At 36.0% G+C, this 21,819-nt stretch overlaps 1 protein-coding gene across 1 annotated transcript in view; it reads left to right on the top strand.

Annotated features, from left to right (window-relative positions):
* The window catches only part of LOC145669613 (uncharacterized), a 242,005-nt gene that overhangs the window by 209,525 nt on the left and 10,661 nt on the right, over positions 1-21,819 (top strand). The window contains exon 3 of the mRNA XM_081737846.1: positions 19,284-19,408. Within this exon, the coding sequence (XP_081593972.1) occupies positions 19,284-19,408 (125 nt within the window). The remainder of the gene's footprint in view (positions 1-19,283; positions 19,409-21,819) is intronic.

Genomic DNA, 21,819 nt, shown 5'->3' with positions numbered 1-21,819 from the left:
GCCGTTGTGAACTGTCGGAAACCTTCTCTTGCTGCCCCTGCTATAAAAGACGATGAGTGTGACCGTCTCCCAACCATTCTAGGCTGTCAGTGTTGCCAAACAAGTGTAAGCATCACAATGTTGCAAATGACGTGCGTGTCATCGAAAGAATATATAACGAATGTGACAGAAGCAGCATTGGACAATGGAAAACATAATGTGTGTGTAATCGCGTTCTTAGCATACAAATCTGGCAGTGTTGCCAACTAATGAAAACATTCAAGATTTTCGCATGATGAATCATCCCTAGTTAGCACTTAAAAATTACCGGTTTTTTATTTTTTTTATTTTTGCCTTTGAATAACACATTTCAGATACTACCTAAACATCTTTTATTATCGGAGCCTTCCTAACAAGAATTTCTGGGTGCGCGCCTATTACACTACACAGTTGGTAGCTGCACAATTTTTTTTAACAACGTTTCCTTTTAGAACAATATCATAAAAATAAAAATAAAACAACCAGATAAATATAAAATTTAACAAGCTGAAGTGAACCGAAATCAGAAGCTCTCGACGTAGAGTTGCAATTCGTCCCGGAAAATCCGGGACCGTTACAGAATCGAGATCTGCGTCCCGGAAATATTTCTCGGGACTCTTAAGTGACCCGAATTTCAGTGAAGAAGAAATGAAGGGAATATTACAGTTTTTTTTTTTTCACAGGATTAGGTATATCATTATTCTCTTCAACTTCTGAGTATGCCAATTCAAACGCTGAAAAAAAAAGGAATACATAAAACACTAACTTAATTAACTTCACGATTTAACTACTTTGACATTGAACAAAGCATTCGTTTCATTGGGCCAGAGACAAAAGCTTTTACTGCTCAATCTTATTGTTATCTTTAATACTCTGTTTCAATCTTCATCTTGCTTCACAAATATTTTAATCAATAATCCCTGATCGATATTTCTGGTAATTTTGCGCTGACCATTCAAGAAGAAAAATATATTGTTTTAATTAATATAAAGTAGTAGTAGAAGTAGTATATTTCATATACGCTACATTTCTGAGACTTGAGTCTTGATAGTACGTGAAGTTTAAATCAAAGGTTATGTTACGGACGGCAAATGATGGCTTAACACCAAAAACATATTCTGGCCGGGACCGGAGGTTAGTCTGTTTTATGTTTATTAAACGTGTTTAATAATTACAGCAAATGAAATATGTTTATAATAGAATGTGAAAGAATACAGTTTTAAAAGAATTAAACTACGTCAACATGTTAAAATAATTAAAAGAGCCTAATTAATCAGCCACTTTGTACTCTCGTTTGCTTAACTGGATGAACCGAGGCCTAAAGAAAAAAGAGTTTTCTGCCCAAATCTCATAAGCAGTGGGATATTTTAATATTATAGAAACTGACCCTCCTTTCGCTTAGAAGTGCAATTTTCAAGACGCTGAAACATATAGTATTTTATTACTTTTAGTTAAAAGTTCAAATGCCGAGTTTCACGCATCTAGCTTAAACAAATCCTTCCTTAATTTATTTACATATTTTCTGAGTAAGTAATGGGGAAATCGAACATAAAAAAATGTGCTCCCTTTGCTCTTTCCCTTTTATGTGTTCAATTTTCAATTTTCAATTTTCAGTTTTTTTTTTTTTAATAGGAAAGCTTATATGCCAAGTTTTATTTTACTAGCTTTAGAAACTTGCGAGATACACTACCCTTTAAAAAATCTTACCCCACCCTTTTTACGATACTTATTTCCAAAAATTCTTTCTTATGTACTGCTTTCATAAGAAAATTATATTTTATAACTAAAATGTATCGACTCTACTTGTAGTAGTATGCCCAAAAATCACTCATCTTTACTCTTTTATATAAGAGTACAGAAGATAAATACAGTCAAACAAATGGACTTCCATGAACAGTTTCCGATTTCTTATAACTAACTTATTCGTACATTTCCCACAAGCTGTGGTTTTAAATTTACGCTCTGTCAAGGTCCAGGTTTCAAAAAGGAAGTAACTGGAAATACAATAATATTATGTATTTATGTACATGTGTAATATGTATAAATTTATTGTCTTATTGAAGCTTTCGTAATCTGAAAATAAACTTTTGATTTGCTTTTAATATATAAAAATCAAGCTCCCCTAGAAAAAATTGCAGGCTACACCCCTAAATGACTATGTAGTAATTTCTGCAAAAATGGCACAGGACCTAAAATTTAGGTCTAGTGCCTATATTTTTAGGACTTGTGCCGTTTAGAACTTATGAATGTCACCCAATGTATTGCATAGTAAATGTTCTTTGTTCAATTTTAAATCTACTGCGTTCTTTATGTATACCGTTGGTATTTAATGTTCACTCGTGAAATGTCTAGTGAGCTTTTGTCTTAATTAAGTAAACTTTGGTGGATTTTTGTCTTACTCTTAATAAAATTCACTCCACACAGTATATATTGAAATTCTGAATGTTTTCTTGCTTTCAGAAGTCTGGTAAAATATGCTTTTTAAACATTTTTTCAATTTTTTATTTATTTATTTTTGTTTTAGGAATTTGTCTTGGGATTCTCGTATCTCCATTCGAAAGAAACGAATTTCTTAACTAATTATGTAATTAATTCTTAGAATGAAATAAGTTGTATTATGTAATTCACGTATAAGTGCAGAACAGATAGTGATAATAATAATCTTAGTAGTACAAATATAGCTGTTATTGTTGGAATTAGCTACGTTCGTGACATTATTGCCAACTAGTTGCTGCATCGTCGCAATTTCGTGGGGTGGTGGCGAATTTCAGAACTAAAGCAAGTGAATGAAAAAGGCACAAGACCTAAACGGCACAAGTCCTAAAAGGCAGAAGTCCTAAACGCCAGAAGTCCTAAAAATCATATCGCGGCACAAGTCCTAAACGGCAGAAATCCTAAAAATCATACCGTGCCACAAGTCCTAAACTGCAGAAGTACTAAAATTCAGGTCTAGTGCCTATATTTTTAGGAGTTCTGCCGTTTAGGACTTCTGGATGACACCCGACACATCATGCTGCCTTAGTGATGGTTTGGTGGGGAGTGAGCTACTCAAGCACAACCCAGCTGTATTTTTGCGAACAAGGTGTTAAAACATCTGCCAAGGTATACCAGAACACAGTGCTAACACCTATAGTGTAACCACTATCTGCTACCATGTTCCCTGGAGAAAGGTGGACCTTCCAACAGGATTCCGCTCCAGGCCACACAGCGAAACCAACTTAGGACTGGCTGGCGCGGAACGTCCCTCACTTCATTTCTACCACTGATTGGCCTTCTAGCAGCCCGGATCTTAACCCGTTGGACTACAAACTTTGGGCAGTACTTCAGGCAAAGGTCTGCCATAAACGGCATCCATCTGTCGACAGTCAGAAACAATCTTGGCCCGAGCAGTGAACAATTTTCCCATGGACAGTTTTGGGTAAGTTACATGTAAAAATGTAACGCGTTACAAGTTACTTTACTTTTTCCTAAAATGTAACGCGTTACTTGCCCCCAAAAAGTAACTGTTACTTTACTTCGAAAGTAACGCGTTACTTTTAGGTCTGAAACTTAGAATATGTGAACAAATGTTATCACTTCAATTTTCCGTACTACTATTACTATCGCTTTTATTATTATTATTATTATTATTATTATTATTATTATTATTATTATTATTATTTATTTATTTATTTATTTATTTATTTATTTATTGAAACAGAACACAACAGGTATTATACCCAATTACAGTGTTCATCTTTCATGAAATAATATGTTTACAATTTCCCTTTTAAACCTTGTGAGGCAATCAGCGTAAATATCTATATTATTTGTAATTTTTAAGAGTCTGTTGTAGGTTGCACTAATCCTCCATGTTGGCGACTTATTTAGGATATTAGTCCTTGCTTTTGCACAATAAAAGAAGTTATAGTTTTCTGGACGTGTTTTCCTACCTGGAATGCTTATTTGAAAGCTCGAAAGCAATTCGTTGCAGTCTAACTTATTATTAAGTACCTTGTACAAAAATATCATGTCAGATAACGTTCTTCTTTGTTTGAGGGTTAGAGTTTCAAAATTCCTATTTAATGAATTAGTGTTTCCTTATATACAAGATATCTAAGAAATTTGGACTGGATTTTTTCTATTTTTAGTGAGTTAATTTTTGTATCTGGGTTCCATATTATTATTATTATTATTATTATTATTATTATTATTATTATTATTATTATTATTATTATTATTGCCCTTTCTGAATTGCTTTATGCAAATGCAAGGACACATTTTTACTTGACAGCTATAAGTTATGAATATTTTCATATAAGGTAACATTGGCTAAAATGCCATACTGCGTTACTCGTAGGGATGGGCTAGGGTAACCAGACGTACTGATTTTTGCAGTACAGTACTGTTTTTCAAAGAGCTGTCCTGCGTGTTGCGAAGATGTCTAGGAAATCGAGAAATATCCTTCTTCTTTAAAATGTCCTGCGAAATGTCCAGAGTTAATTTATTTGCAATATCTTAATGTTTCATTCTTTATTCACAATATTTTGAATCAAACACACTCTTTTCCTGAATGATGAACCGCTGTGTTTTTTAACACTCCTCAGAAGACTAGGGATGGAGAACAATCAACAAACCATTTTTTACAATACATCGCTTTTACTGAGAAGGCCTTGTTGAGATATCGGTAAAGTAGGAAAGGTTTCTTATTGAACTTATGACAGTGATGCTAACCAAGTTAAATAGAAGTTCCTTTGTGCCGGTCTAAATTTTCTTTCATTTCTTAAAATAATACCACGCTTCGAAATTTATTATTATTATTATTATTATTATTATTATTATTATTATTATTATTTAGCCCAACACGAACTTTGACTGTACGTTCATAAAATATACCAATTTGTTATTCATCAAAGCATTTGGAGTTGTGTTTAATTCCTTTAATAATTTTGTTCAGTGCTTCTTCTTAACAAAAATGTTCATTAACTTAAGGTTAACATTAATTGAAATAATGATATGCGTATTGCCGACGCAGTAAGATATCATATACAGTACTATTATACTTGTGTCCTATTTTTCGATTGTTAGAATGTGGTCATCCTACGATGGGCACGAGTGAGTACGAGCGAGTATTCTTTGAAACTCGATTCGACTAAAAACAGACATCTTTGAACGCGATTCGAAAAATTTCCTCCAACTCGACTCGAATTCGGGTCGAGTCGAACCAAATCTGGTTTGTAGTTTCGAGTATTCTCTTCAAGTATCTTGCATAGACAATATAGGTTATCAATGATACTAGTACTACTACTAGTACAACTTTTATTATTATTATTATTAATAATAAATAATAATTATAATTATAATTATAACAACACTGTGTTTAAACATGAAAGAAACGCGGTGTGTGTTTGAATACTAAAAAACTAGTTGATTGCTAACCTCGGTAGTCGTGAATTCTAGGAGTCAAGGATATTGTTCACGAGCTTGTGAATTTGGGTTGAGGGTTTAGGTTGAGTATTCGGGCTCGAGCCAAACATTGTTAAAAGTTATAGGGCACTGGCCAAATATCTTCAAAACTGTTCGGCCCGGGTTTACAATTGTAAACAACTTGAGCAGCTGGGCTCACAGCTCACTCACTATGGACCCGAACCGAGAAGTGAGCCGAGCCAACAGCTCACCGAACCGTGTCAGCAAGAGCCTTCGGCCCAGATGAGCCGAACCGAGCAGATGGTTCATCCAACCAAGCCAGCTCGAGCCGATGGTTCACCCCAAGCGAGCCGGCTCGAGCCATCGGCTCAGTTATTACTTCCCAACTGAGCTTCTTATTAAAAAAGTCTCTTGTGGTCTCGATATCGAGACGAGAAGACATGCGAGCATGTTTCCTCTAGTGAGCAACATTAAAAGTATTCCATATTACTACTTTGCTTACATTTCTCATGGCTTTCGCTTTCTAGTGGAATCAGGCCATGATTTCAAAACGAGTTAAAACGTAATAATAATAATAATAATAATAATAATAATAATAATAATAATAATAATAATAATAATAATAATAATAATAATAATAAATATAAGTATTCCATACATATAGAAATGCTTTTGACCAAGCACACAAGAAATTATATTTTGTCCATTTAGCACTATCATTCTTTTGTCACTCACAATTATTAATATTCATATAGTAAAAATCTTATAATTCTTATATTTTAAAATCAATTGACAGGTCTCTGATTGCTTTTATGAGAAATAAATATTTGGTTTTATAGATACTACGCAGTGGGGATGATCGTGCGTCGTTTCGGTCCTATGCCGTTTCGGTCCTGCGCCGTGTCGATCCTGTGCCGTGTCGATCCTGTGCCGTTTCGGTCCTATGCCGTGTCGGCTCTATGCCGTTTCGATCGTACGTATTCTATGCATATAACTTGCACAGGCATAGAATCGACAGGACTTTATAATTTGTAAGAGCAAAGATTAAACAGATAATAAAAATATTATTTTTTTAGGCACATTATTAAAAGTTAAATTATTTCAGAGCAGCGGTGTGAGAGCAAAACGGCACAGGATCGACACGGCATAGGATCGACACGGCATAGGACCGAAACGGCACAGGATCGACACGGCACAGGACCGAAACAGGTTTCTGAGCTGAATTGTCGGTCGTATGCCGTGTCGATCCTGTGCCGTGTCGATCCTGTGCCGCATCCCCTTAACAAAGCCTACTGCTACTTGCCTTACAGTTCTCAGAAGTACGCGGAACAAGACGTCCAATTGTCAGTTATCTGTTCAAGGTTGGCAGTTACAGACATAAATCACCGCCTAATGTATCTGTCTCCCATTGATAGTACTATTCTAGTACATATTAACGTTATCTCCTCCGAGGGCACTCTCAGAGCTCCGGGGGGGGGGGGGGGGGGGCATAATAATCAGAGCTCCGGAATTTTCACATTTCCAGGCAAAGCCACCCTAAAGTTAGCAAAGCCCCCCGATACAAAATCGTAAATACGTCACTGTACATACTTATACGTATGTTACATACGTCAGCTATATGTTTCATACGGCCATCTGTATGTGAGATGCTTACCGCTGATATACAGTTCTTTCTTTCGTACGGAAAGCACGTACAGATGGAACACTTATACGGAAAGTATTATAAAGGACACGTTTTCAGTTATACGTTTGCTACAGGATGTTACATAGCCGTACATTAAATCCAAAAACTACAGGATTTACGCATGTAATCTACGTTTTTACATACGCCACATACCTTTTTCTCTGTGTCATATTGTGAATAATCTACAAACATATCGCTTGTATACACATTTAGGGTAAGCGTATCTCTGACATTTCATATTGTCAAGATTTATTTGTTTTCATTATGTCCACAGCTTAAAAAAAGCAATACTTGTAGGCAATGAAAGTTTCTGATGAGATTCAATATACTGTAGTATAAAATTAAAAAAGAAAGTTCATGATTTTTAAAAAAAAAAATACAGTGATTTTCATTATAATACTTCCCATGTAGGAAGTAATCTGTGGTCAGTTAAACTTACAAATTTAGTGTATAGTGTATACGTATTAATGTTCATGTTTCTGTTAACTATTTTTGTGCGTGTTATATTTTTTTCCCCCTTAATATTTTCTTTCCTCCGTAATTAACAGTTTCTTTCGAACGTTGCCCTTTAGGGTTCAGTTTTTAATTTAGTAAACAGTTCCAAGTGTTTTGTATCATTATTATTATTATTATTCTGTTGGTCCCGCGCTTTTCTTCATCCATAATGTTGATGTTCGGTTATGAGTTTTTGGTCTTCTTCTTCTTCTGCAGGTAAGGAATTCAAAATTTGTCGCCGGACTCATCATGACTGAAGATTTAACAGAAGCATTTTAACGTGACGTCACGCAAACGAAGTCAACCTGTTAGGATATCAGCTCTCGTAATGTGCAGTTATGCTTATAGCATGAGAAGTGTTCGAGTTAATGCGAAAATAATGGAGTTTATGAATGATTTAGATTAAGCAAGAATATGTTAACTCGTTAATTAACGTGTTTTTTTTATTGTTTTAATATTTAATTTCGTTTTCACAAACTGTAACTAAAGTTTCGTTTTCATCTAATGATTCTCGTTTATGGCTGACTCGTTTATTTTCTTTTTTAAATGATAATGAAAGAAGTTTACTAATAAGTTCTACGATTATCTGCTAAGTTGCTGGTAGTTTAACGTTCATTCAACACCGGGGCTACATGAAATGTAGATTTCAGTGTAAGGTGGAACCCGAACTACATGTTCAATGTTCTCCCACCCGGAAGCAAATCCGGGACCACGTGCATCGAAGGCGAGCGCGCTGGCGACTACACCAATAGGAGAACTCTTAAGGGTCTTCACTACAGTGAAATTAAACTACCGCTAATTTTAAAGCTTTTCTGTAATATCTTGAAAACAAATAAAAATATTCGAAAAGCAAAAAACGTAGTGAACTAGACAATATTATTTGCATGTGATACCTTTATCACAATTCAACTATCTGCTTTTGGTATGCCGCGATTCACAGAATCCGCAAAAAATGCTATATCTATCTACAGATGAAAATTGAATGCAGATAGTTGAGTTGTGATAACGGTACCATATGCAAAATAATATTGTCTAGTTCACTATCGAATATTTTTATTTGTTTTGAAAATATTACAGAAAAAACTCTAACGATAGTTTAATTTCTCTATAGTGAAGACCCTTAAGTCTGATAAGTTTACAAAAGGTGTGGGATGTGTATATATAAATATGTAGCCTACATGTATATTCCATATCGTCTGATAATAATTAATAATACCGGACATAAAATATTTGATAGTTTTTATCATCTTAAATATAAAATCCAATAATTTAAAAACTAGAAAATGAAAAAAAAAAAACTCTCGTGAAAGGTCTCGAGAGGTCTAGGTATTATTATAGTGCCATATCATCGCCTGTGAAACTCAAGTAGCACCTGGAGAAATATGGCCAGCTTCAGGATTCGAACCTAATATTTCTCGTTAACAATGTGAAAATTAACAATTCCTCTACATTCGTCCTTTGCAACGTACAGTTTAGAATACTGACCTGTTGTGCCCTGTTACCTGTTTTTATTTGACATCATTTCTTCTTCTTCTTCATCATCGTCATAGATATTCTGCCATTATTGGCAGGTCATTTGCAGCAACTGAGAAGCTTCCATGCTCCACGGTCTTCTGCTAACCTCTTCGCCTTCATGTACGATTTTTGTGTTTTGATATCGTCCATCAATTGTAGTCTTCTTTGTCTCCTTCCTCTCTTTCCTGCCACCATACCTTCTTGCACATCCCTCATGATACAGTTCCTTCTTAGCCAATATCCTAACCAGTTTATCTTTCTCTTCTTAATAATATCTAAAACTATTCTTTTTCCCCTCACCATTTCTAACATCCCCTCATTCCTTTTCCGCTCGACCCAGCTAATGCTCTCCATTCTTCTTCACACCCACATTTCGAAAGCTTTCAGTTGTTTTACATCGTTTTTGTGTCATGATCATTTTTCTGACCCGTACAGCATAATACTCCACACGAAACATTTTATAATTCTTTTTCTCAACTCTTTATTCAAGGTTCCACAAAATAAACTTTTCTTCCTCCTAAAGGCTTATATTGTTACTAGTGGTAGTGTTGTTGTTGTTGCTGTTGTTGTTGTTGTATTCAAGACCATATTTTTCTTAAGTTTATATTATTCTAAAAGTCTTGTGCGATAATTTTCTGCCTGCTCTATAACATTTAGACTTAGCATGTTTGGTTCCTGTTATAAGACGTAGCAATTGAAAATCTAAAACCTTTCATTTTGTTTCAAGAGTTTGAACCCCTTTCCTTTGTCTATTCTTGATTATATTTACAGAAGAATTTGATAATAATTCATTGTTTTTTAAAGATCTATTTTCACTTATAAACCTTACATAATAACTTTTTCCAATCATAAAAATGTAATTGAGCTTAGCGAAGCGAAGCTCTTATACTCGGGTTAGCCGTTTGGTTGTCCGCGAACTCCTCCTAGACCGTTTGGCCGATCTCAAACAAACTTAGCACGCTGATAGAGTATGTCGTGCTGAGTGACAACATAGGTCGAAATCAAAAATCCGATGTACCATCGAGGAATAATCACCGAAAAACGCTTACTCCTAGACCGTTTGGCCGATCTCAACCAAACTTAGCACGCTGATAGAGTATGTCGTGCTGAGTGAGAACATAGGTCGAAATCAAAAATCCGATGTACCATCGAGGAATAATCACCGAAAAACGCTTACTCCTAGACCGTTTGGCCGATCTCAACCAAACTTAGCACGCTGATAGAGTATGTCGTGCTGAGTGAGAACATAGGTCGAAATCAAAAATCCGATGTACCATCGAGGAATAATCACCGAAAAACGCTTACTCCTAGACCGTTTGGCCGATTTCAACCAAACTTAGCACGCTGATAGAGTATGTCGTGCTGAGTGAGAACATAGGTCGAAATCAAAAATCCGATGTACCATCGAGGAATAATCACCGAAAAACGCTTACTCCTAGACCGTTTGGCCGATTTTAACCAAACTTAGCACGCTGATAGAGTATGTCGTGCTGAGTGACAACATAGGTCGAAATCAAAAATCCGATGTACCATCGAGGAATAATCACCGAAAAACGCTTCCTGATTACGTAGTTTAAGCTCGCTCAGCTCATTTCATTGCAATCGGGTATATCCATTGCATTCCTAGTTTTAGTAAGCAAATATAATTGTAAAGTTATTATGTAGCTGGAACACAAAGTTAAAATGATCGACGCACCAACTGTCATTACAAGTTGAACTTACCTTACGCAAGTTTTAACTCTCCGGTGTCTTGTGAAATAAACTCAAACGTATCTGTATCTTGGGAGCCGCATGATGTGCATGTGACTCATGATGTTTTATGCTGTAATATTTCTAGTGTGGCAGTCAATGTGTTTAATACTTCTCGTATATTGTGAGTTTATACGTTCAAATTACGTTATATTGATAATTTTCGTGATTTAGCGTGTTTTTCTTTCGGTAGTTGGCAACTCAATCCGAATTATCTTACTGTGTTTAGACGTGTTCCAAAACCCGGTTAACCGATTTGGGTTCAAGCTAAGGTTCAAACAGAATGTGTCGGTTTATTTCAGCAACTGAACCGTAATTTGCTTCAGTTTTGTTGGAAAAGAGACACGAGATTGACACTTTTCAGAATATCCATACATATTTTGGGAAAGTTCCGAAAGATATGTAATGCTTTCTTTTCAGGGTAAGGTATTATGAATCTGCTGTTTCACTTTTGAACGAAATTACGATTTCTCGTGTTCTACTCTATATATTTTTTGTGAGAACGCGTTAATGATTAGTAGAAAATACAACCGATTTTCGGTTCCGTTTGGTTTCGGTTAACCGTTTGAAAATGAAATGGAATAAAATCTTTGCGTTTAATGTCCCACGATTATGCCTCTTAGGTTAAGGGAGACGATGATTAAAGTGAGTGAATTACGGTGGAAAAATTGGTGGAATGAGAAAGTGGGAGTGTCCCGGAAAAACCCACGAGCATGATGTTATCTATCTCAAGTTTACTTGCCCTGGGATCAAACGACGTACCCTACCCATCACAGGTAAGGGCCCTATCCCTGAGCCACCGTGCACCCAAGGTAAACCGCTTGAAATCGGTTCATATTACAAACCGAAACTGTGGTTTGTGATTCCTCGAACCGTCCAGCTTTAACTATGTTCTACGGCCTCAATCACAGTAAATGCATGTTGCAGTTTACAGAGCTCATACTTTCTCTCTCTCTCTCTCTCTCTCTCTCTAATCTGGTGACTGTTTTTAGAGTCAGCCTATTCCATGGAAGCCCTTAGTCCTGTTTTCAAGTATCACACCACAACAAACTAACAATGAATTATTTAGTTTAAACTATACTATTTGGTCAGCGGAAGTCACCTAAAATCACTTCTATTATTCCATCATAGAGAATCTTCCAGTATGTTGTGCTGTAGAGTTCTAGACACCTGAAAAGTAGTGATTTTGGTAGATTATATTAAACCTGTATATAAGTCTCACACAACAACAGATTTGCAGAATAATATAATGACCTGAATGTAGAACTATTGAATAAATAAATATATCATCAGCGTACCGAGGGCAACTCAAAGTCAAATGCGATTTAAGCTTCAATGCCATATCAAAAATCCCACGAGAGTTTACCAGTTTCTTTTAACTTTAGAGTGTTAAAAATACATTTGAGTTTTTCGAGCAAACAAACACGGGATATATAGAAGTACATTTGCATGCTAATATATATTGTCCTTTGTTCACAGTGTGAGAACTTTTTTTTTTCTCTTTAGTTCGTCCATCTTTGAAAAAAAAAAGTATAACGTAAATGCTTTTCTCATGTTAACAACTTCCACGCCACGAACGGAAACATTGCGTAACTTTTTTTTTCTAAAGCGGGTATTTCAAATCGAGCATCACCAAACACACCATGCATATTATGAAACAACTTGGATGCACGGTTAAAGTTCCATTGCCTTTTAATTACTCCATTTTGTTCAACATATTATTTAAGATGTCGATGGTGTATACAGAGAGCGTCTTTGCCACGGGAAAAAGTGAGTATGTGGTTCACATATTCACTCTTTTAAGTAAGTGTATAACGAGTTACAGAACAAATTATGTTTGAAACGTTGAAGCATGCATGCGTCACAGGAAGCACACATCTTCCACATGCTTTTTTTTATCTCTTTCTTTCTTTTTACCATACTTTATAAAACCGGACACCGCCTACTAAGCACCATTGACCCAGACCTTCTGTTGTTCACATCCTCAATCTCTTTCGCTTGACCATTGGCCAGTGCAACAGGAAGGGCGTAGGGAGCACGGATAACAACCACAATTCTTCATTCTGGCAGTAATTCTTCTCTTCGCTTGTTTCTTTTTTATTTCTAATTTTTATTTTGCTGTTTATCCCCTGCTATCACCTCTTCCTTTCGCCCCTTGGCTATGGTCACACACCCTCTTGTCCCCCCAATGCTTCTTTTGCTCCGGTCAGTATAATACCATCACTTGAACCACCTACTTTATACTACAGCGTACGTATATACCAGCGGGAAAGATGATGTGCAACAGCTTGCAAACGTAGTCACTAACGCGTGCAAAAATACCTTACCGAAAAAATTGCACAAAGTGAAATCTTCCGCTGTTAGAGGATTGTGAACACTACTATTATTACTATTATATTGCGCAGTTTATTCAGAGGTATGAGTACAAAATGTTCTCTAAATAAACAAATCAAACCTTTTGGATGAAAGCGAGACAAATGGTCGAAAATAGTTTCACAAACATAGTATGTTTGAAGGTTAATGAAACTCACTTGTCGTATTCAATACGATATAAGGATATCGGAACGTCCGGATGTCCGCTTATGTTCAGGAAACGGGAATTTCTGACAGATTCCTGTGGGATACTTCTGGGTTCTTTGTGGGACAACTCTTGGAAATCCAAATATTACCCTTGACAAGCACCTTCCTTTGAAATTCAAGGGAATTTCCATTATGTTTTTTTTTTTTTTTTTTTTTTTTTTTAGTTTCTACTGTTCTATTAACAGCATTCTTTTTAGTGCCGAGGCTATATAAAACGCGAATCAACGGTTTGAAAGGTGGAATCCGTAATGTGTTCAATGCTCTTCCACCGGCAATGATGAATCCAAGGAGCGATCCGGGGGAAAATTACCACCATACTATACCTCCAATCGTGCACAATTTGAATTACTAGTATTGTCGAAGTACTACTTTTACCCTCGTGTATGAAAATCCCCCGGGAAAGTCTTCTGAAATCACTACTGCCCACCGGGAATAGAATTCGGGTGTGCGCGGCGCTAGCCACTAGACCAGCGGTGAGGGTTAAAGTTTGTACAGTGAGCTTTTAATATTGCAGGAAAGATATGGTATCTGTGAGTTGTAGCATAGGTAGGATGAATTTGTGGAATATTGTTATTCATAGAATTGAATCTAACATTTATAGAGATGTCTGTACAGAAAGAGTACATCTAAAAACATACTTTTGGTTTTTATACACTCATTCTTTCAATAATAATAATAATAATAATAATAATTAGGACGCTTGCCTAAAGGCTAGGGCGACCATAGGTCCCGTTTTGACCGGGACAGTCCCGCTTTAGGGGCGTGTCCCATCTGTCCCGTCAGTAGATGGAAAAAAGTAGTATTTGTCCCATTTTATGCAAGTGAAAGAAGTAATTAACAAACCCAGTACATTTACTTCTTGTAAAGGTATAATATTAATAATAACAAAGAGGCAGTTTGCAGTACTGCTCAGTTCAAGAGTCAACTTCTCACCCAACATAATATTAAGGATTCGAGTTAGGGCAAAGGAACAAATGCAGACAGCATTATTTCCTACTACTGTGTATTGTAAGTTAAATGCAGTTTATATTTTATAGTTTTTATATATTATGTTATATTACAATATATTGTATTAGGTATTGCAAAGGTAAACAGCAACTAATTTACGCATTGACTTGTTTCTCATTTCTCATGATTTTTAAAAAGCCGGAACATGTCCCGTTTTCAGCTGAAAATTTTACTGTCACCCTACTAAAGGCATTTATTCACCATACATTCGTTGCATGCAATCTGTCTCAATATTATCCTGTACTGTCCTGATTAATCTGTTTCTGCAATCTAACTAACTAACTAACTCTATGGCCTATGGAACCCAAAGGTTCAATGCCGCGTTCACAAAAGCTCTCAACTGACTTCTATCCTTAGCCAATTGGATCCAGTTTCTACTTTGTATTCCTATCTCTGATAGATCCATCTTAATATTGTCCTCCCATCTGCGCCTAGGTCTTCCTAATGGTCGTTTTCCAATTGGTCTTTCACTCAACACTTTGAAAGCGTTTCTACTTTTTTCCATTCTAGCTACATGACCTGCCCACCTAAGCCTCCTAGACTTGACGACCCTAATAATGTTGGGTAAACCGTATAAATTATGTAGTTCCTCTTTATGAAGTTTCCGCCATTCCCCATTCCCGTTCCTCTTGGGTCCGAATATTCGTCTCAGGATCTTGTTCTCAAATACTTTCAGTCTATGTTCTTCCCTCAGAGTAAGCGATCATTTTTCGCAACCATACAGAACAACAGGCTTGATTATCATTTTGTATATTTTAAGTTTCAAATTTCCCGACAAAAATCGCGACGACAAGAGATTTTGAACCGAATAGTAACACGAATTCCCTGCTTTTGGTCGACATTTAATTTCTTCGTGAATATGATTTTCGTCTGTTAATATTGATCCTAGATATTTGAAAGTATCCATTTTATCAAAAGTATTATTTAATATTTTAACGCATCCACAATTTGCCGTATAGTTTCTGCAATCTATTTTTGTTAAGTAGTATCCATGGGTATCCACGATGCATGTAATTTAAAACAAAAAAGTGTATAAGAACCTTTAATATTCGGAATCACTATTGCCAGCGCTACCAGTAATATTTTAGTATTAAGTATTAACTGCAGCTGTGTGGTCGTGTAAGCTGCACCTCCTCTTGGAGGGGAGGTAGTATGGAGGGGAACAAGGTTGATCTTCCACTTTATTCAACCCCACTCATGGTTCGAAACCCACGGTCATAGTAGGTCCTACTCTCCATAATTTTTGTGTTGTATAAGCTAGAACATCGGTCGGCCATTGAAAAGTGTAGATTTCTGGCGACGCCGTTGATAGACAGGTAAAGCTTTTAAAGCTGCTGATTAATAATTTATTTCCTTTTATATGGAAAAGTGTTTGGGACAAATGTTAAATTGAAACTCATAATCCTTACTGGCTATACACCTTCCTATATAGCGAGTTTGAACATGAGCTAATGCGAGTCTCATTTAGCAAACTTGATCAAGTGTAAGTTTGAGCTAACTTGAGCCTCGTGGATATGAGCACAAACTTGACCAAGGGCAAGACTGAGCTAGCATGAGCCTCATTGAAATTAGCAAGCGCAAGCCACACTAAGGATACCGAGCTCAAACTTGACAAAGTGGAAGTCTGAGCTAGCGTGAGCCTCATTGCAATTTGTAAGTGCAAGTCTGAATTAGCGTGAGCCTAATTGAAATTGGTGAGCGCGAGTCAGATTGAGCAAACTGAGGTAAACTTGACCAAGTGCAAATCTGAGCTAGCGTGTCATTGAAATTGGTCAACGAGAACCATTTTTAAGATACTGAGGCCAAACTTGGCCAAGTGGAAGTCTGTTAGTGTGAATATCAATGAAATTAGTGAGCGCGAGTCACATTGAGGATACTAAGCCCAAACTTGACCAAATGTAAGTTTGAGCTAGCGTAAGCCACATTAAAATTGTAAGTGCGAGTCACGTTGAGGATACTGAGGCTAACTTGACCAAGTGGAAGTCTGAGCTAGTGTGAGCCTCATTAAAATTAGTGAGCACCACTCACATTGAGGATGCTAAGCCCAAACTTGACCATGTGTAGGTCTGAGCTAGTATAAGCTTCATTGATATTAGTCAGCGCGAGCCACGTTGAGGACGCTGAGCTCAATCTTGACCAAGGATAAGTCTGAGCTAGCGTGAGCCTCATTTGAAATTAGTGAGCGCGAATCACAGTGAGAATACTGCTAAACTTGACCAAGTGCAAGTCTGAATTAGAGTGAACCTCATTGAAATTAATGAGCACAAGCCACATTAAGGATACTGAGATTAAACTTAACGAAGTAGAAGTCTGAGCTAGCGTCTCATTGAAATTAATGAGAGCAAGTCTCATTGTTCAGAAAACGCCACGCACGCCACGCGAGCCCAAGTGAGCTCTAGTTGCAAAACAGCCACTTCTGGCTAGGAACAGAATATAGCTTAGTTTCAAGTTGTGTTACCTTCCTAATACTCATAGACTATTTTGATCAAACCGTGAGAAAATTGCTGTTTGTGCAGATACTTTTTCTTTTCTTTTTTTTTTTTTTTTAAATACATTTGCTTTATTTATATCTCAACAATGGACGTGAAGAATGTACTGTGGGAACTGGTTATCAGGTACAACCAAGAAGAGAAAAGACATTTTAAACCGTCTTTCACATCTTTTGTAGAAACGGTTGAATAGAAACTGATTTTCTAAAGTTTTTTCTAGTAGCTACCTAGGCCTACCTGGACCTTTCAAACTGAAAGAAACCTTTATTCTGAAATTTCTCTATATCATGTTATTGTGCTGATTATATCTTTTTCCTCTTAAATTTACCTGCACTTTTTCCCTGTTTGGAAAAATTCACATAACTAAAGACACGATCAATCCAGGAGAAGATTAACAATTACAGTAGTTTACACATATTCTGTTGCATTCAGAGCCGTAGCTAGAGATTTCGGCTTCCCCCGATTAATAATAATAATAATAATAATAATAATAATAATAATAATAATAATAATAATAATAATAATAATAATAATAATAATAATAATAATAATAATAATAATAATAATAGGGATTAGACTATGGTGATGATGATGATTATGATGATGATAAAGGAAACAAACATTATGGTCCTAAATAATACCGCGTTTCTCAAAACAGAAAGAAAAACGGTAAAAATGGCTGACTACGAGAAAGCCTAACGACGGAACACAGAGGAAGGAAGGGCATAACTCAATAAAAAGTAAACTCCCCGAAAATTAGCAAACTCAATTCAGTTTTAATCGTGTTCAAATTTACTGTGTAATTGGCGCTCTTTAGATGTTGAAAAGAGTGACGTCGATGTTTCTATAGCAACGAAACATTAAACAAACAAAACACTGTCGATGCAATATTCTGAGACAATATTAGGTTTCTGGCGGCTTTTTCTTTTTCGTTTATTAAAGGGTTTGAAACACAATATTAGTTATACAGCGTAGATATTGTATCTGCACCAATAACCTCGCTAATATCAATAGGATACTAGTTTGCAGAGAGATCAATCTTTAAAAAAAAAAAAAAAAAACCGTGACCTTTAAAAGGACACAAGCTAAAATTAGACCAAGACCACAATGTAAAAGAAAAAAATGATTTCCCAAGGATAGAAAATATGAACTATTAGGGGAAACAGGGGTAATGGGCATCACCTAAGGGAAATCTTATATCAAACGGAAACAAATTCTTCAAATGCAGTATCGACTATCGACTACTATTCTAGGAATCTTCTTTTGTTTTGTGTACACGTAAGATACGATTCAAATTTACCAAAAAGTAGCTACACCTAAAAAATTACCAACTACCTTGATCACCATTTCCTACATTTTGAGGCAATTGGGATCATCAATAATCTCGTATTACAGAAATAACATAGTATATAAAGATAAACTAAATAGTTTGATTCTTTTTAATTATAGGATGAACAGTGGCTCAGTGGTAGAGCGCTTACCTCTGTTGCATGGGGTTCCTGGTTCGAATCCCCGTCAAGTAAGTTTGTGATGAACATAGTGTGCGTGGGTTTTCTCAGAGTATTTTCGTTTCCTCCCATATTATCATTCCATCAATTCTTCCATCATCATTAATCTCCATTAATCATCTGTCTCCATTAGCCTAAAGGGTATAAACGTGGGACGTTAAACTGAAAGATTTCATTTCGTTTTAACTATAAGGACAGTCATTCACCGTAACATACCAGAGACAACTTGCAAACCGCTTGCTGTAAGCTTAAATTGCAAGTTAGCCAAGCTTGCATCCAGCTTGATTGAAAAACGTGCAAGCTTGCCGCAAGCTGGATTCCAGTAACGAAGTTACATGGTGCAACCTTGCATACAGTGTTTCATTCAAGCTTGAAGCAAGCGTTTTACAAGTCATATAGCCAATGATCGGCCAATAATGCTATGACGCTCTACGAAGGGTCTAAAGCATCGCATTCAAGTGCAACAAAAGGCAGATTGTATTGAAAGCATGTGTTTCAAGTGCAAGCGTAAGAAAGCCAAAAGCCAAGCACGCGCCAACTGGCCGAAAACTTTCTTGCTACTAGGGATAAGGTTATTGAAACGAATAAAACCGTTTCTCATTGTAATTTTTGAAAATGTATTCATTTGAAAACGTACAATAAAGAATCATCTTATCTGTGGTCATTGTGATTCCGATTACCCGAAACAGCGACTTTCGGAAAAAACATTTAAAAAATGAATTTCTGGATAGATTGTTTGAACTTATCTTTTGCTGTTGTAATGTTTACATAAAATCGTTGACTATTCAGAATGTATCACCATTAACGTTGTTTATTTTCCTTTTCTTTCAGGGAATTCTAATGTTAGATGGGAAGTTGTTTTCATCGTGGGTCTCCAGATGTTCCTACTAGTCATTACCGTTGGAGGAATTTGGTTCTTTGCCCGGCGATTGAAAACGTGCCTCGTTGAAGATAAGGTAAGCTTAGCAAGTTAAGTCATTTTCTTAAACCAGCGAAATCTGAAATTTACTGAATCGCATTTCAATACTTTTTTTCTCTAAAGATAAGTGTAAGGTTTTGACTATTACGGATAGATAGCAGCACATACCATTATCTTTCCAGTGTATTTTCAGGAAAGCGGCAATATTTAAAATAATTCAGTCAAATCCAAGAGAGGTGAATATTCGAACTTTGTAAAAGGAAAAGTTGAATAAGTAATCAGAGAATAATCCTTGCAGCTTATATATATATATATATAGTTTTTTTATTGTTGAGAGTATTTACTTTTACTCCTGAGAAGTCTGTTGTGGAGGTGATTCCTGACACCAAGATAAGACAACAAGTATAGACCAACCTGGGTCCACAAATGCTTTCTTTCGGAGTTATAGGCTGCCGAAAACATGAAAAAATGAACTTGAAAGATCCATAGCTCCAAAACTATGAGACCTACCGTGGGCAGGTTAAAACTTCACTTAGAAACTAAAATGTGTCCCTACCTAAAAATAAATGTTTCAGAATCCTAAGGTACTCACGCAACAATTTTTGTGCAGGGAATTTGGTTACGAGCATTTAATTAGAAGTACTCACCAACTACCTCTATAAAAAGTACTACAGGATTCTTTAACTTGGATATTTGGATAGGGCATATACTAATTTCTAAGTGAAATCTGGACCTGACTATAGTAGGTCCCATAGTTTTGGAGCTATGGGCTTTTAAATTTCACTTTTTCATGTTTTTGGCAGCCTATATCTCCAAAAGGAAGCATTTGTGCACCCAGATTGTCTATACTTTTTTCTTATTTTGGTGTCTGGAATCACCTCCCAAACGTTGTCGGTGTTGTTTTGAAACACCCTGTATATGGATTCCTAATAGCATTTCAGACTTTTAATACTTTACTCAAGTCTTCAAGGCTAAGTCTGTAGGCTTGTAGAAGCTTGCATTTACACGGCTGCAGACCTAGAGCGAAGTTGCTAGTTCCATGATTGCAAGCTTGCTTCAGATTTGTCAATAATACGTAATATAAGACTAGCCTTAAAATTCTTTAAATTGACGTACCTATCAAGCATGACTTAAAACTTGCACTCGCCAAAGCTATCCACAGAGAAAATTTCTGAGGTTAAGTCTAACGTGCTCGCGTAGTAGCGCTGCGTTTATTCTTACATCTGGTCTAAGCGTGTACAGATTTATGTGTTAAGATTATCTGGACTCGAAGTATGACTTAAAATTTATATTTGGCAAATCCTTACTCGCAGAGAATCTCTAAGGTTAAGCCTATCTAGGAAAATTAACGGCAAACTTAGACTTATATGAACGCAGGCCGGTAGCTAGCCCAAAAATGTAGAGGGTCCCGCAACTATATTTCATCACCATATTATACCCTATGGTTAATTTGCAACCCTACCGTGAAAATTTTAGGGGGCAGCAAAAATTTAGGGCCCCCTAGACCTCCCCTGTATGGACGTGCTTGTTTACTGGGATTATTATCTGATTATTGATTAAATGTATTTATATGCAAAGTAACCATTATTCATTTCTTGAATTTGACTGAATGGTTATGAATATTGTCGTTTCTTACAAAATACATTGGAAAGATAGGAGACACGCTGCCATTTATCGATTATTAGCATCCCTTTAAAATCACCTTAAAAATAAAACTATTATGCCCCTTTTCGATTTCTAATGGAAACACTTTATGTGTGTGTGTGGCCTATCATCGCGTAATAATTGGTTTAAGAGACAATAAACTTCAGTGTGGATAGTCAGAAATATTGGCGTTTCAGACTACAAATCAGAAAATCGACTGTGCGACACTAACGGGCCATAATTTTTCTTATTCTGTATCAGTAAAGAGTTTCAAATTAGTTTCACCGTATACTCAGAAGACAGACCATTTTTACCCTCTAACTGATTATTTGGATTAATTGATTTAAACGTATTTATCATAGATGAGAATAGTCGTTTTATTTATTTTCATTCTGCGTATCATAGATGAGCATAATCGTTGAAGTCCTACTTATCATAGATGAATAAGATAAGCATAGTTGTTTAATTTATTTTTGTTCCGTGTATCATAGATGAGGATAATCGTTTTATTTATTTTTGTCCTGTGTATCATAGGCGGGCTTAAAGATTTCATTTACTTTCATTCTGCGTATCATAGATGAACATAGTTGTTTTATTAATTTTTGTCCTGCGTATTATAGACGAGCATAGTCATTTAAGTCCTATCATGGATGAACAAGATAAACATAGTCATTTTATTTACTTTTGTCCTGCGTATCATAGGCGAGCACAGTGATTAAATTTATGTTTATCCTGTGTATTATTATAGACAAGTATAGTCGTTTAATTTATTTTTGTCCTGCGTATCATAGGCGAGTATAGTCA

Source organism: Thermobia domestica, chromosome 14 (assembly GCF_964235325.1).
Source record: "Thermobia domestica chromosome 14, izTheDome1.hap1.1, whole genome shotgun sequence".
Classification (NCBI taxonomy): Eukaryota; Metazoa; Arthropoda; class Insecta; order Zygentoma; family Lepismatidae; genus Thermobia; species Thermobia domestica.
This window is presented reverse-complemented; position numbering and strand designations above follow the sequence as displayed.